The sequence below is a fragment of the Apostichopus japonicus genome, chromosome 20 (genome assembly GCF_037975245.1).
Source record: "Apostichopus japonicus isolate 1M-3 chromosome 20, ASM3797524v1, whole genome shotgun sequence".
Lineage (NCBI taxonomy): Eukaryota > Metazoa > Echinodermata > Holothuroidea > Aspidochirotida > Stichopodidae > Apostichopus > Apostichopus japonicus.
This window is the reverse complement of record NC_092580.1, coordinates 3,725,564-3,738,112: the sequence shown is the minus strand read 5'-3', so window position 1 is coordinate 3,738,112 and position 12,549 is coordinate 3,725,564. Positions and strand designations below refer to the sequence as shown.

The window sequence follows — 12,549 nt, the reverse complement described above, 5'->3', positions numbered from 1 at the left end:
TTCACCAAATGTACTTTACACTGAATCTGAGGACCAAGGAAATAAACTTGATGTATTCTTTAAAGTTCGGACTCTGTTGTACTCCATCGCCTTTGGTAAGACTGAATATTACTAAGTGATATTTCATCATGGTTAGGGATACTTCTTTCCTGGGGTGGGGTGGGGTTGGCGGGGACATAAAATTGAACTGCACTCATTCAATACAAAAACTTGGTATCAATTCCATATAAGTTAGGTAAACATATTCGCTTGCGAACTACCATAAATAGTACATATTAACCGAATTTAAACGTCCCTGATCTATGCTTGACACTCCTGCTAAACGCGCTCGGGTTTATTTAGCAGCGATGTAAATCTTTGTACGCAAGACAGACTCATTGGTTAGTTTTGAAATTCTTTCCAACTTTCTTCGCACATGACCATATCTGTGACCCGCTCGCAAACAGTAGTCCTACAACCCATTGTCTCCAGCCTATTGCTACCAATAATTTTATACAATGCGAGCACAATATCCATCTTGTACTCTCAAGGTACCAAACCTAAATGGAAGAAACTTGAAAATGTACCTGGCTCTTCCTCCTTCTGTACCGTATGGCTTTATGAGATTGAACGACCCTTTGACCTAGCATCTTGATCTCTGCTACCAGTCTCTTCACGGAATCCTCTGATTTTACTACGCTGTCCTTCAAAGTCTAAGCAGAAAGATGGATTAATAATCAATCACACAAAGATGCATTAATAATCATCATTGCTAAGAAATTTCTCTTTTGTTATACAACCCACAGGGGAAATGAATTCCACCCCACCAAGATGGGGAATATTTTTACTTTCATTAAATGACGTGTTAACTTTTTGCCCATAAGATCTCTTCATATACCACCGTCTCTTATGCTTATTGTCGCGTTACAGGAGCAGTCGTCACTTACTCTCTTCGTTGGATTCTGGGTAGGAGTTGAAATTTAAGCCCCAATGAATGAGCTGGAGCTTGCGGATTAAACACCAAATGTTTCATCACCTACAGCAGTGGGTAGTTTCACTCAGCATTCTATTAAACACGAAATGTAGTGCAAGCAATGAAACTTGAAATTGTCAACAGGTTACATGATGTTGCATGTTAGTCGCAATGTAACCTTGCATCTAATGATATTAAACACCAACAATGTTAGGACAGCCCTTGAACGAAGCAATTAACAATGTTAGGACAGCACTTGAACAAAGCAATTAAACTAACATTAGGCTAAAGAAACTATACTCAAATTGACAGATGAATGATCCATTACTTAATAGTTTTGTCATCTCACCTTCATTCTGTCATGGATTGCTTCATTAGTCATCTAAATTCCTTGCATACCTTGAAGGTAGCCATCTTTATCAATCATATCTTTCCTGTCGAGAAAAACAGAAACGAATGAAACTTGCCTAATAAACTCCCTTGATATGGGATCTTATGCATCTATTACGATTAAAACATAAGACAAGATGGCAATCCATGGCATCTCATCTCTTCTATGATGGAATGGATCTACAATGAACTTTGACCTTGACCCTGAACAACTGCATAAGTTCTAATTTAAAATTTGTTCCATTATAGTCTACATATTTTGTGGTTTAATGACTTTTTCCAACATACTGACAAGCAGAAAATGGCTACAGTTTCTGGGTATTTGACCTATCACCTATGACATTTATACCAATCACCCAAGATCAAGTTTACAGTACATGATCAGGCACCTACCCACCAAGTTTGAACCTGATCGGACTTTCAGTCTAGGAGAAGTTCACGACACACACTTTTGCACAATTTAGACCAATTTTAACATTAACTCAATTGACCCGTTAACTACAAGCCTTAACAGTTAAATCTGTCTTGTTTTAAGCTTTGTCTCTTCATTCTCTACATATAATGTGGTTTAATGCCTTTGTCCAACAAGTTGGCATGCAGAAAATGGTTAAAACCCAATTTTTAGATTTCTTGACCTTCGACCTCTTTGACGTCATCAATCACGCAGGCATGAGTTAACATATGGTCAGGCACCCACCAACCAAGCTTGAACTTGACAGGACTTCGGGTCTAGGAGGAGTTTGCGATATACTTAATTTTGCCCACTCACTCACAAACATACACACACCCCACACCCACACGCACACGTCCGCCCGCGCAAACACACATACATACATACATACATACATACATACATGAGTTGCATCGAGTAATGACTATATATCAGTCACTTTTATACTCTTTTTTCTTTTGATATTCATGCGATATCAGTCATGACTCATTTACACCACTGTCCGGCAGTGACCATGCAGTGCTCTGGTTTGAATCCTGAATGAGGTTCTTCAATCCTATTGAGGTGTTCAGCGGGTGACCTAGAAACACTGACTCTGCTTGGGTCTGAAGATTTTTTTATTATGATAAGTCAGTTAATTGCCCTTTTTGGATAGAAATCACAGATTGTTTAGCATTTCTGTGATTTCCAATCTCTTAACCTGTTCTGAATTTGGCATTGCAGGGTAAAGAATAGTGTAGTAGTTTTAAACAAAGTCAAACATTCCTAGTTATTATTACATACAGAAACTTGGTCTTTTTATATAGTTCAGAAAAGAAAGTTGAATAATAAAGATATTAAAATCACATTCATAAGCCTCAATACTTTTTTTTTTATTGATAATGTAATCAAAAATTGTTTCCTTGTTTCCATAAGCTTGATAAGCAGTTCTTAACCTAAGAGATTCTATTTTTTCCATTCACTTCTAACACCCCTAATTTCAGGGATGGCATTTTGGAAGGTTTTTCTCCCATTTTTTTTCCAGTTCTTTGCCTGAAGCTCATTTCAATGTTAGTGCGTGTCAGCTGAACTGACAGAAAATAAACTATACGCGACGTTTTCTGAAGACGAAATTCTTGATGTTTATAACGTTCATACAAGTTTGAGACAGCAGTTCCCTCTGAAATTTTATGAAGGGCAAAGGTGCAAATGGTGGTTCCCCCCCCCCCCCTTTTTCTTACTGATGTCACTAACAGTTATTGAAATTCTGAGATGGTAAGGAGGCCTATCGTTTCAATCTCTCCAAAATCTGCCAAGAAGCCAGGATGAGATATGTCAAAGGATGGAGGGATGCGAGGCTGGCTGTTGATATCAGTTAAAGTACATGTCAAGATGTATATATGCGGGGGTCATATACACCACCGCCGCCGAGGAGAAGTACTAGAACAGATACGGCCACGTGAGGACGGTTGGTGAACTCGGGGTTTGTTATCAAACTCAAGTTCCATCGACCACAATGTATAGAGATGTGAATGATTAGAACAAGTTGTCAATTACTGCAAGCAACAAAAAACAAAAAAGGCTATGTCATTATCAAGAGGGTTGTATCGGTAGCAACAATTAAGTTGAAATTAATACTCTCTGTTTAAAAGAGAAAAGGAACGAAAGAAGAGGGAGATAAGATATGAAGCAAGTTTGGGACTTTGTATTCCTCTCTCTTTCTGGGCCTCGTGAGATGTATCAGGTAGACACATCAACCCTGGAAACTAAATACACCTTGACTTAGATACAGCCATGACAAGAAGAGGACCAGTTATTTTTCTAATGGGGCAAGAGTAATTTTCAATACAATATATGTAGATTTGCTTTACAGCAATGATGTAATTCTTAGTGTAAATCACCGAAACTTTAAAACCGAAATCATAAACAATTTTTTTTTCCAAAGTGCAAACCTGCCAATATTATCTGTTGTGGGTCACAGTACTAGCGTATCTTATAAATACAAGTTCTGTATAGTGCGCACTAGCAACTGAGTTGCATTAGCGAAAGCCTGTTGCAATCGCCAAAGTCAGTTGGTATGTACTAGGGTCACGTATACTACTGCAGGCTGAGGAAAATTGACACACGACACTGCTGTGAAAGATTTGCATAATGTCATAATTTTACGAGGTGATACTGGTTGACATTTTTTCGTGGGGGTATAGAGGGAGAAATCTCCAGGGTGGGGGGGGGGGTAGAAATATTCACCTTCTGTCTAACTTGTGCACTTCGATTGTTCCTATTCTTGTTTTATCTCCATTTCATAAATATACATTCCTTTAATTAACAGAATATAACACCACATTAAATTTTAAAATAAATTTTGCAATTCGAAATGCACTGGGTTAAGAGCCCATAATATATATGCAGTTATTTCCTTATTAAAGCTTCCCTTTTATTGGCTCTTATGAAAGCATCGGCACTGTCCTTTGTACTTGATTTACAAACAGACGGACACATAAGCTAGTTAAATTGCCACAAATGGCCTTTGAGACATTTGAAGTTATGTATAAGATGTGTCACTGATTACCAGTGGTGTTGTTGCGAACTGGAATGCGCCAGTGTCTGTATTCTAAAGTGCAATATGATATTCCCACGGACAACCGTTCACTCTGAAAGCAACGAATGAATGTAATAGCTTTGCTTCTTTTTTTTTTTTTTGCAATGCATTGAGCCTAATGACCTTATATGTGTCGCAACTTGGGGATCAGGAAACGAGTCCAGGGCTCCAAGCGAATGTAATTTTGAGTGATACTTTCCATCAACCAACAACTTTTGGTATTCTCAGAGACATGCCACTTTGGTGTCATTAGGAGTTTTCTGACATAGCCGAACCCACGGGATGTTGTGTCTTCGCGGTCGCCATGCTGTTTATAGATTCATTAAAGCAGCTTTCTGCGTTAACATAATAATGATTGTACTATATATAGTCATCGAAGCTGACCAGTTATGAAACCACGAATCATCATCGGAGAGCTAATCAAAGGTTATGAGACCCCATATCGACCACCCACTCCCCCCCCCCTCCCCCCACCACCACACACACACATGCTTGTCTCTTAGACTATACCAAATAAAGAATATTTCTTTACTACAATGTGGCCTTGATAGTAACTGGCCTTCCCAAAAATTGAACTGGGTCGGGCTGTGAAATAATACGCCATAAACATTTGGGGCGTTAGCCATTCTTTCTATAGATGGGGCTACGGAAGTATAGAAGAGACGATTCCACTGGAAGATTCGACACCAAGCTTCAAAATGGTGAAATTTGAAAATAACAGTTTTGCTCACTAAGTACAGATGAATATAAAATTGCGGTTTTGAATAGATGTACTAATATTACCGTAATATTCAGATAGTTTGACGCTTGTCCAAGATGGTACCATAATGTGCAAAAGGCTAACTTTCATATTTTTACGTCTAAACGAAGCAATTAAGTTTGTTAAACGATTTGGCTAATTTTCAGATTGACACCGTCACGGTCTTCACAGCGTGTAACCCCCCCCCCCCCCCCCCCGCAAAGTTATGTCTCTTCTGCGCTTCCGTACGGATCAAGCGCCAAGCGAGAGTACTACGGTAAGGTTTTGACTGCAATATTTGCTCACAAGATAGGGGCCGACCGCTAAACTTGCATGTCTGAATTCATGCATATACAGTCGCCCTGAAAGACGGACTGTACAATTAGGCGGTAAACAAATGTAATATGCTCAGAAAACGGGCATATTTTTTTTTATTTGTCCCAACTTCAATTTGAGCAAGATGAAAAAGTTTTTTTTTGGGGGGGGGAGGGAGGGGCGTTGGACGTATCCCCACTTTTGTATTAGTAGGAACGGTCAAAGAAGTTGAAGTCGATGAAAAGATGGGAAAATCTTTAGGTCCGGCTGGGTTATGTTCTGACCAATTGAAAACTTGGCATCTTCAAAGACAATGATGGCACCCAATTATCCACATCATTATAGCTCGTAATGTTTTTGTTTGTGAAGGAAAAACGTTCTTTGTTTTTTGTCCATGAAAATGCATTTCCTTTGTACGATATAGCCTCAGGTTTATGCCTCAGTTTGACAATAAGGCGGTAATGAAACAATCTTCATAAATATTCATGAGAATCTTTTCAAAATGCGGTGTCAAAATGTTCAACAAAAGTGGCTTAATCAAAGCGTCGGTTGCAAGCAAGATTTCCATAATTTTGATTAGCGCGTGTGACACATTTGGTAATTTCATAATTTTATAATAGAAGTACTAGCAGGTACGGATCCAGCCTAATTGAAATCAAAGTGTGTATGGCCGGAGTCGCTGATGTCGATTCCCATGTAGGGGGATCTGAGGTCCAACCCCACCCCACCCCCCACCAAAAAACACTGACGTGAAATGATGCATTCTGTGTATTATTAGGATATAAATTTGGTCTGTAGCCTACATGCAAGGTTGTACTGATAACTAATTTTAATTTTTGTGTGGGCTTGCGAGGGGGGAAAATGTACATCGCCCCCCCCCCCTCTCCCCTTCCCGGATCCGCGCCTGATATGATATAGGCCTATGACAATAAAAAAACGATGCACATAACTTACTTAAATACACAGACGTACAATTACACATACAAAATGCATACATTCCATATTCACTGACTCGAAGCTCGAACAAATTTTAGCATGAATAGAAGATGAGCATATATAACCAAACAACACACTCGCGATTCCCATCATCACTCGCAAAGTGGCTTTTCCACTCGAAAAGACACTTGGATTAATCTTGACAGTCATTTCCATAAATACTTACAGCTATAGGCCTATAGTGCTGGTGTACTAATGTAGTACACCATGATACTGAGCATTGCGGAGAAATGACCTCCGAGTGGGTCACAAATTATACTAGTCTTGCATTCTCGATGAAGCATGCATCTCAGCTGAGCGATGAGAACTCCGTGAAAAGTACAAGTGTTACTCTGTTATTATGTGCTATTTCACTATAATTGAACCCCTAATTTTGATGTTTTACATATATTTTGTGCCTTAGAGCGTAAAACTGTTGAATGAAGAAAAACTGAGCTATACGATACAAATAACTTTGATAACCATAATATAATATTGTAAATACGGATAAAACATTTGAAGAAAAGAATGGATTTCGGACTATAAAAGAAGCATTTTAGCTATTACATTATACAACATCAAAAAAAAAAAAAAAAAGTCATGTGATAATTAGTAAATTTGTCATTGTGAAAGGTCTGCCGCTCAATCGGAGTTTTCTTCGAGAAAAAAAACTTAGAAAGTACACGTTTTAGTTTCAAAGATAGACAGCCATTTTAGCAGTGTTTCAGAACATATCGATATAGCAGGCCCGTTAGTCCTGCAGCATAAGGACGCAAAGTACTAAATCAGTGCTCGAATACGTCCGTGTTCAGACGCATTCTTTCATATCAAAAAATGTTGTCACCGTTGTTTTAAAAAAACAGCACGTCCTCATTTGACGACGGAGAGGGGAAAATAAACCCGTATGGATTTGATGGAGACCCTTGTTTCATTCATAATACACCTGGCAAAATCACACCCTGCCAGGCCCCTTCCCCTCCCCGATAAAGAAAGAAACAGGCTTCTACATCGGTACTTTGTCTTGTATTTTTTCTTAAACAATTTTCTTTTCAATCTTGAACCATTTTAGTATACGATCTTTAAGCAGGAAGAGTATAATATGTGATCGATAGTTTCGATCAGTTATATCGGTAGACAGTTTACCAACAAACTAGAACTGTTAGAGCAGTTCCCCCATATATTCACCTATGAAATACTTAAGGCAGTCTAGACTACACCCAAATGCGTCTTTAACCATTTTAGATTTAAGTTACGTCTTCGATTAAATCGAATTACTGATATTCTTGTTATTGCTTCATACACGCTCTGAGACTATATTGCTTCATGGTTTTATATGTTGAGTACATACATACATATTGCACCATATGATGAAGTTGTGCCCACGTATATGCTTTATAATGTTATAAGTAGTGTCCCTTACGAAGGAATGTCTTCCTGTATGCTATTTGATGTTGCTAATGGAAAAACCTACTAACTGGCAGAATGGTATGTGTGTTAAACAGAATTAAGTAAGTCTGACTACATTGATGAAAATGACCTATAGAACGTTTGAAGGCATTGAAGACTCGCCCCAAACCGCGTGCTGCCCTACTTTCAGTTTCTTGTAAGTGAAGTTTTATTCTTGTCGCTTCAAAATGCAGACCGTAATAGCCTACATTGTTATCTTTTATCTAGACCTGACATGTCCATCGCTGCTATGTACATGTCTTGTGGGTATTGACCATGTCTAGTGTCTAATTACCGACGGTATAAGCTGTGTGTGTATTTTCTGGAATCCAAGGTGGTGTCTAACACTTCTGTTACAGTACACCTCATTCGAAATTAGGTCAGATTACCGGCATCAGACGTTTCTTTGTGCGCGAGTCTTCACACCCTTTTAATGTGTGCTCTTTCTTTACGACGAAGCAAGTTAAACTGGTCTACATAAATCTGATATATGCATCTTTATATGGTTGTACCTAATGGCACATTAGTTTGGATATGAAAAAATGTCATTTATTACTACTAGCCTACACTTTTATCTAATACAATTGTTAATGCGCTTACTCTAATATGCTACAATTACTAATGTTCGTAACCACTGTAATGAATAATGTAAGACAAACTTTAAACCAGGCAATGTAGCGAATAAATAATAACATTAATAAACTAAAATAAAACACGAACAGCAAGGTTGTTTCAATCTATGGGCCTATAATTACTTGTAAAAGTGTTCCAACTCGCAGTTATTCGAACCGGCTTTTACTTTATTCTCTCGCCCGTAGACGATAACCAGATCTTCTCAAACTGGCAAAAAAAAGCAAGTGTTTTTCAGTCAGTCTTGTAGTCGGCATTCATGCATTACTTTTTGGCCTCGGAGTGTAGCCTTTAAATTTAATTTTTATTGATTTTCTTTCCTCAAGTCAAAATATGCACGATGAACCAAATGGTTGGATAGTACATGAAAACCGTATGGCATTCTAACCTTGGCAGTAACAGCATGAATACAACACGTTATTATGTTGCCATCAACGTAAAGAGTATGTATAAAGTGCAGAAATATGTTTTACCTAACACTTAATGTTACTAACCCATTTTCCGTTTTCATGGACAGAATGTGTTTTCTCATGGGCATCCGCTATTGAAGAATGTGGGTAATCAGGTAAATAACGTGAATTTTATTTAATAAAATAAACGATGATGGTTAAGGAGGGGGAAAATATATATAAATATAATTATTTGAATTAATGGAAGTGTCGTGCACACTTTTCGTGCTATCTATTTGTGTAGCTGTGCTGGGTACATCACGAAGTGTGTGTTCATCTGAAACAAAACAGTATGGAGGCTACCGTTAAGCCCCAATGGGGTATGCCTCTATAGCCCTATGCAAACTATATCCGGCCTAATCTGGTGTAGAGAGAGGGTGTGGGAGGTTGGGCAGGGAGGGGGAGGGGGGGATGGTGGATGAGCAAGTAAAAATGGAGAAAAAAGTATAAAAATAGAAGGAAAGAAAAGTAATTATACATTTGACTACTCCGTAAATGAGTCTACTCCCAAGACTGCAAGGATCTTTGCCTGAATTAATGAAGAAAACTACAACATCAGTGAGAAAATAACTGTTGCCAATTGGCTTAACAGATGCAGGAATCCAACGATGACAACATATGTGAACTAATTAAATATTACATATACCTGAATTACAACACTTAACTCATGGGAAGTAGATCAGGTCAAGAACAAGTTGAAACATGAAAAAAAAATCAACATTATTAAACAATCACATACAAATGTACAATTTTTATTCTCCAGGGTACTTATATGGAGTGCAATAACATATAAGATGGCAGATTACATGAAATATATATAAAAAGTACAAATTATATTCCATTGTCTTACTTCTGTATAAGTTCTTTATCTAATGACAGCTTAAAATTGAGTCTTGAGGGTGGGGTGGGGGGGTGTAGTTGAGGGAGGGGGTTCCTAGAACAACCATGACCATCAAATTAATGTACTATGTGATAACTGAGCGCAAATTGACACTTTCCCCAAAAGGTGATATGTAATTAGAAGATGTCACTTTTTGCAATGTAACAGGAATGGAGTTTTCATTCACTACAATACCTACTGTACTTCAGTTAATGCAAGTTCAACACACAGTGATATATTATATAAAGTCCAATCTCGGTGACATTACAAGGAGCAACCTGGCTCCATTGCAGCAGTAGTAAAGGTCCCACAGAGGAGATTTTTCAGAGAGAAAATATTTTGATATTTAACAATTAAAATTTGGTATTTATAAACCTGCTAAAGCCAACTGCCATGTCAGTGTTCTGGGGCTTGAGGGGAAAAAAGGGTGGCCAGGCTTAGTGGGAGGGCTTTCCAATTAAAGTACATATGCAAAGATATTTGTGATCATTTTACTGCTCACATTTTTGAGTTAGAAAGGCGTTCATCTAGTGCCTTGGGCCATACACATGTCAAACTTGACTAAACCATGGGAAAGTAATTTTGCATATGACCTAAAATGAGCACTGGCAGTTTACAGGAGACAGTTATGTGTGTGCATCAGTCATTCAGTGTGTGTGCGGGGGGGGGGCACTGCTATTAAAAACTAGTAGGTCATGCCAGACATGCTTAATCAGGTCTCATTCTTTCAGGGCGGGCGTGGCCGGTTTCAGGAAACTTTTATCAGAAGTAGGATTGGTCATGTCCAGTACATAAAAGAGAGTGTTACGATGAAGTTCTCTGGAAAATAAAGGTTGGTCGACTACTTGGTCAGTGTTTGAATTGTCAACACTTAAAAGTTGTTGGTTAAACTAAAGCAGGTGGTTTACATTTGTAAAGTGACATAACCAAAAAAATAATAATATGAAAACATTTCCCGCTTGGACAGAGAAGGCTACACCTACAGAACTCCTGTACCTTCATCTGCTCAGAAACTGTAAGTTTCACGGTAATTATTATGTACAGCAATTGTCCTTTGCTAAATATGCCATGTTAAATTTGTCACAGTTTCAACATGTTTGGAAGAACGGATTTTTCATCGAGGACACCACGATCAAAACTCGTTTCTGTAGGATACAGGTCTCATGTCTTCATGCGCGAACGTCCAGTGGGTCGGATCCAAGAGGTGACCGATATAGTTCATGTGTTAACAATTCTGAAAAAATATCTTTACAGGTTACAAAATACCACTACATGACAAACAGGAACCTTTCTGACAGTTAAACTTGAAAATGATCTCAGAACTTAATTTCTTATCTCTAATCCTTTTATTTACAAATTTCTTCTTATTTGTTTTTTAATAAAGTTTGAAAAAATCCTGAGGAAAAGTCCATCTTTGCTCCAAGATTCAATCCTTCAAGCCAACTGTCTCTGCATTTTGTAATTACTATCACTTATTTCATCATCTTCTCTCTTTCTCTCTCTGTCTCTCTCCATCTCATCTCTCCTGTCTCTCCTCAGTTGGTTTCCTTTCCCTCGGCAAACTCTTACGCTCATCTCGTCATTTTCAGACAGGATGGTGCCTTCTCCCTCTTCCATAGTTTACATGACCCTCTGCTGTCACTTTATCCAGGACGACAAACACGCCACGAGATGATACCCAATCCCTGATCACATCTGAAGTCGCAGCAACTTTGCTTGAATCTCTGATTTATCACTACATTAGTGTGTCACCTTTCGTTACCTGCAATATGAATGTCGAGAAATGGAAGAAATGTAAGAACCCGAAAGAATCTGCTTATTTTGGGGGTTTTTTTTGTTTTTTATTTTTGGTCTTTCGTCTGTCGAAGAAAAAAATAGACTCGGCGACAGGTTGATATTTCGCCCGGTTAAGTGAGACAGATCTACTCTCTGATGACTCAATTAACTCAAACTGCACCGAGATGGAATAAAAGAAACAAAAACAAAAGAGTGTCGAAACTGATACGAAGGGGAGATGTTTGAATTTTGTCGAGATGCCTAAAGTTCAGCCAAAAATACAAAAAGTAATGTAAAATGAAAGCAACTGCTGTGAAACTAAAAATAAACATCAGACGGCACAGATACAGTTCTAACAATATTGAAATGTAGTCTAATCAGCATCGCAGAGCTAGAAGTCATTCTCTGACTGAAAGACAAATCCTCAGTGTAGGTGCGTAGCCAGGGAATTTACCAAGGGAGGGGCGAACCTGTAGGCAAACTATCAGAGCCGTAGATTCGGCATTGGAAACTATCTAAGCATAGTGCCACCAACAGGCACAAAAATTTTGGCCGAAAATGCCTCCCAGATCGCTGGAAATCGCACTTCCCAGGCCTTGTAAGTTGCATCTAAGCATTTTCTATTTTGAAATTACTAGCGATATCATAAAAACATACCAAAAAAATATAGCGGTTGCCCCTTCGCTACGCGCCTGCCTCAGTAAAAACCATACAACTCTCTATAACAAGACCTTGATAATCTTTCGATACATAATGCTAATTAACTTGGGCTACTTCGGGGGTGACTTTATTTTAACTTGCTCTAAAGAAACAAAACCAAACAACAGAACCCATGCAGACACACCCTGTTTTCCAGAAGTAGAAATTTGAGAAGTATCACAAACTGGTACAGTAGTCTACCATTTACAATATTTCCAGTGTATTAGTAAGTACAAGATTTACAGTATACTTTCACTAGCCCTGACAAA

General features: G+C 38.3%; 1 protein-coding gene across 6 annotated transcripts in view; it reads right to left on the bottom strand.

The window, feature by feature from the left end:
- The window catches only part of LOC139961986 (uncharacterized), a 103,163-nt gene that overhangs the window by 4,440 nt on the left and 86,174 nt on the right, over window positions 1-12,549 (bottom strand). For 4 of the 6 annotated variants that reach the window (XR_011791115.1, XM_071961757.1, XM_071961754.1 and 1 more), the window contains 2 exons: window positions 1,302-1,386; window positions 567-692 (listed from right to left, as the gene is read on the bottom strand). Coding sequence is in view for 3 of the 6 variants with exons in the window: in XM_071961757.1 (XP_071817858.1) it covers window positions 567-692; window positions 1,302-1,334 (159 nt within the window). In the remaining 3 variants the exon portion in view is untranslated. Of the gene's footprint in view, window positions 1-566; window positions 693-1,301; window positions 1,387-3,026; window positions 3,982-12,549 lie in introns of those variants that run through there. The other 2 variants (XM_071961758.1, XM_071961755.1) reach the window with 2 other exon arrangements.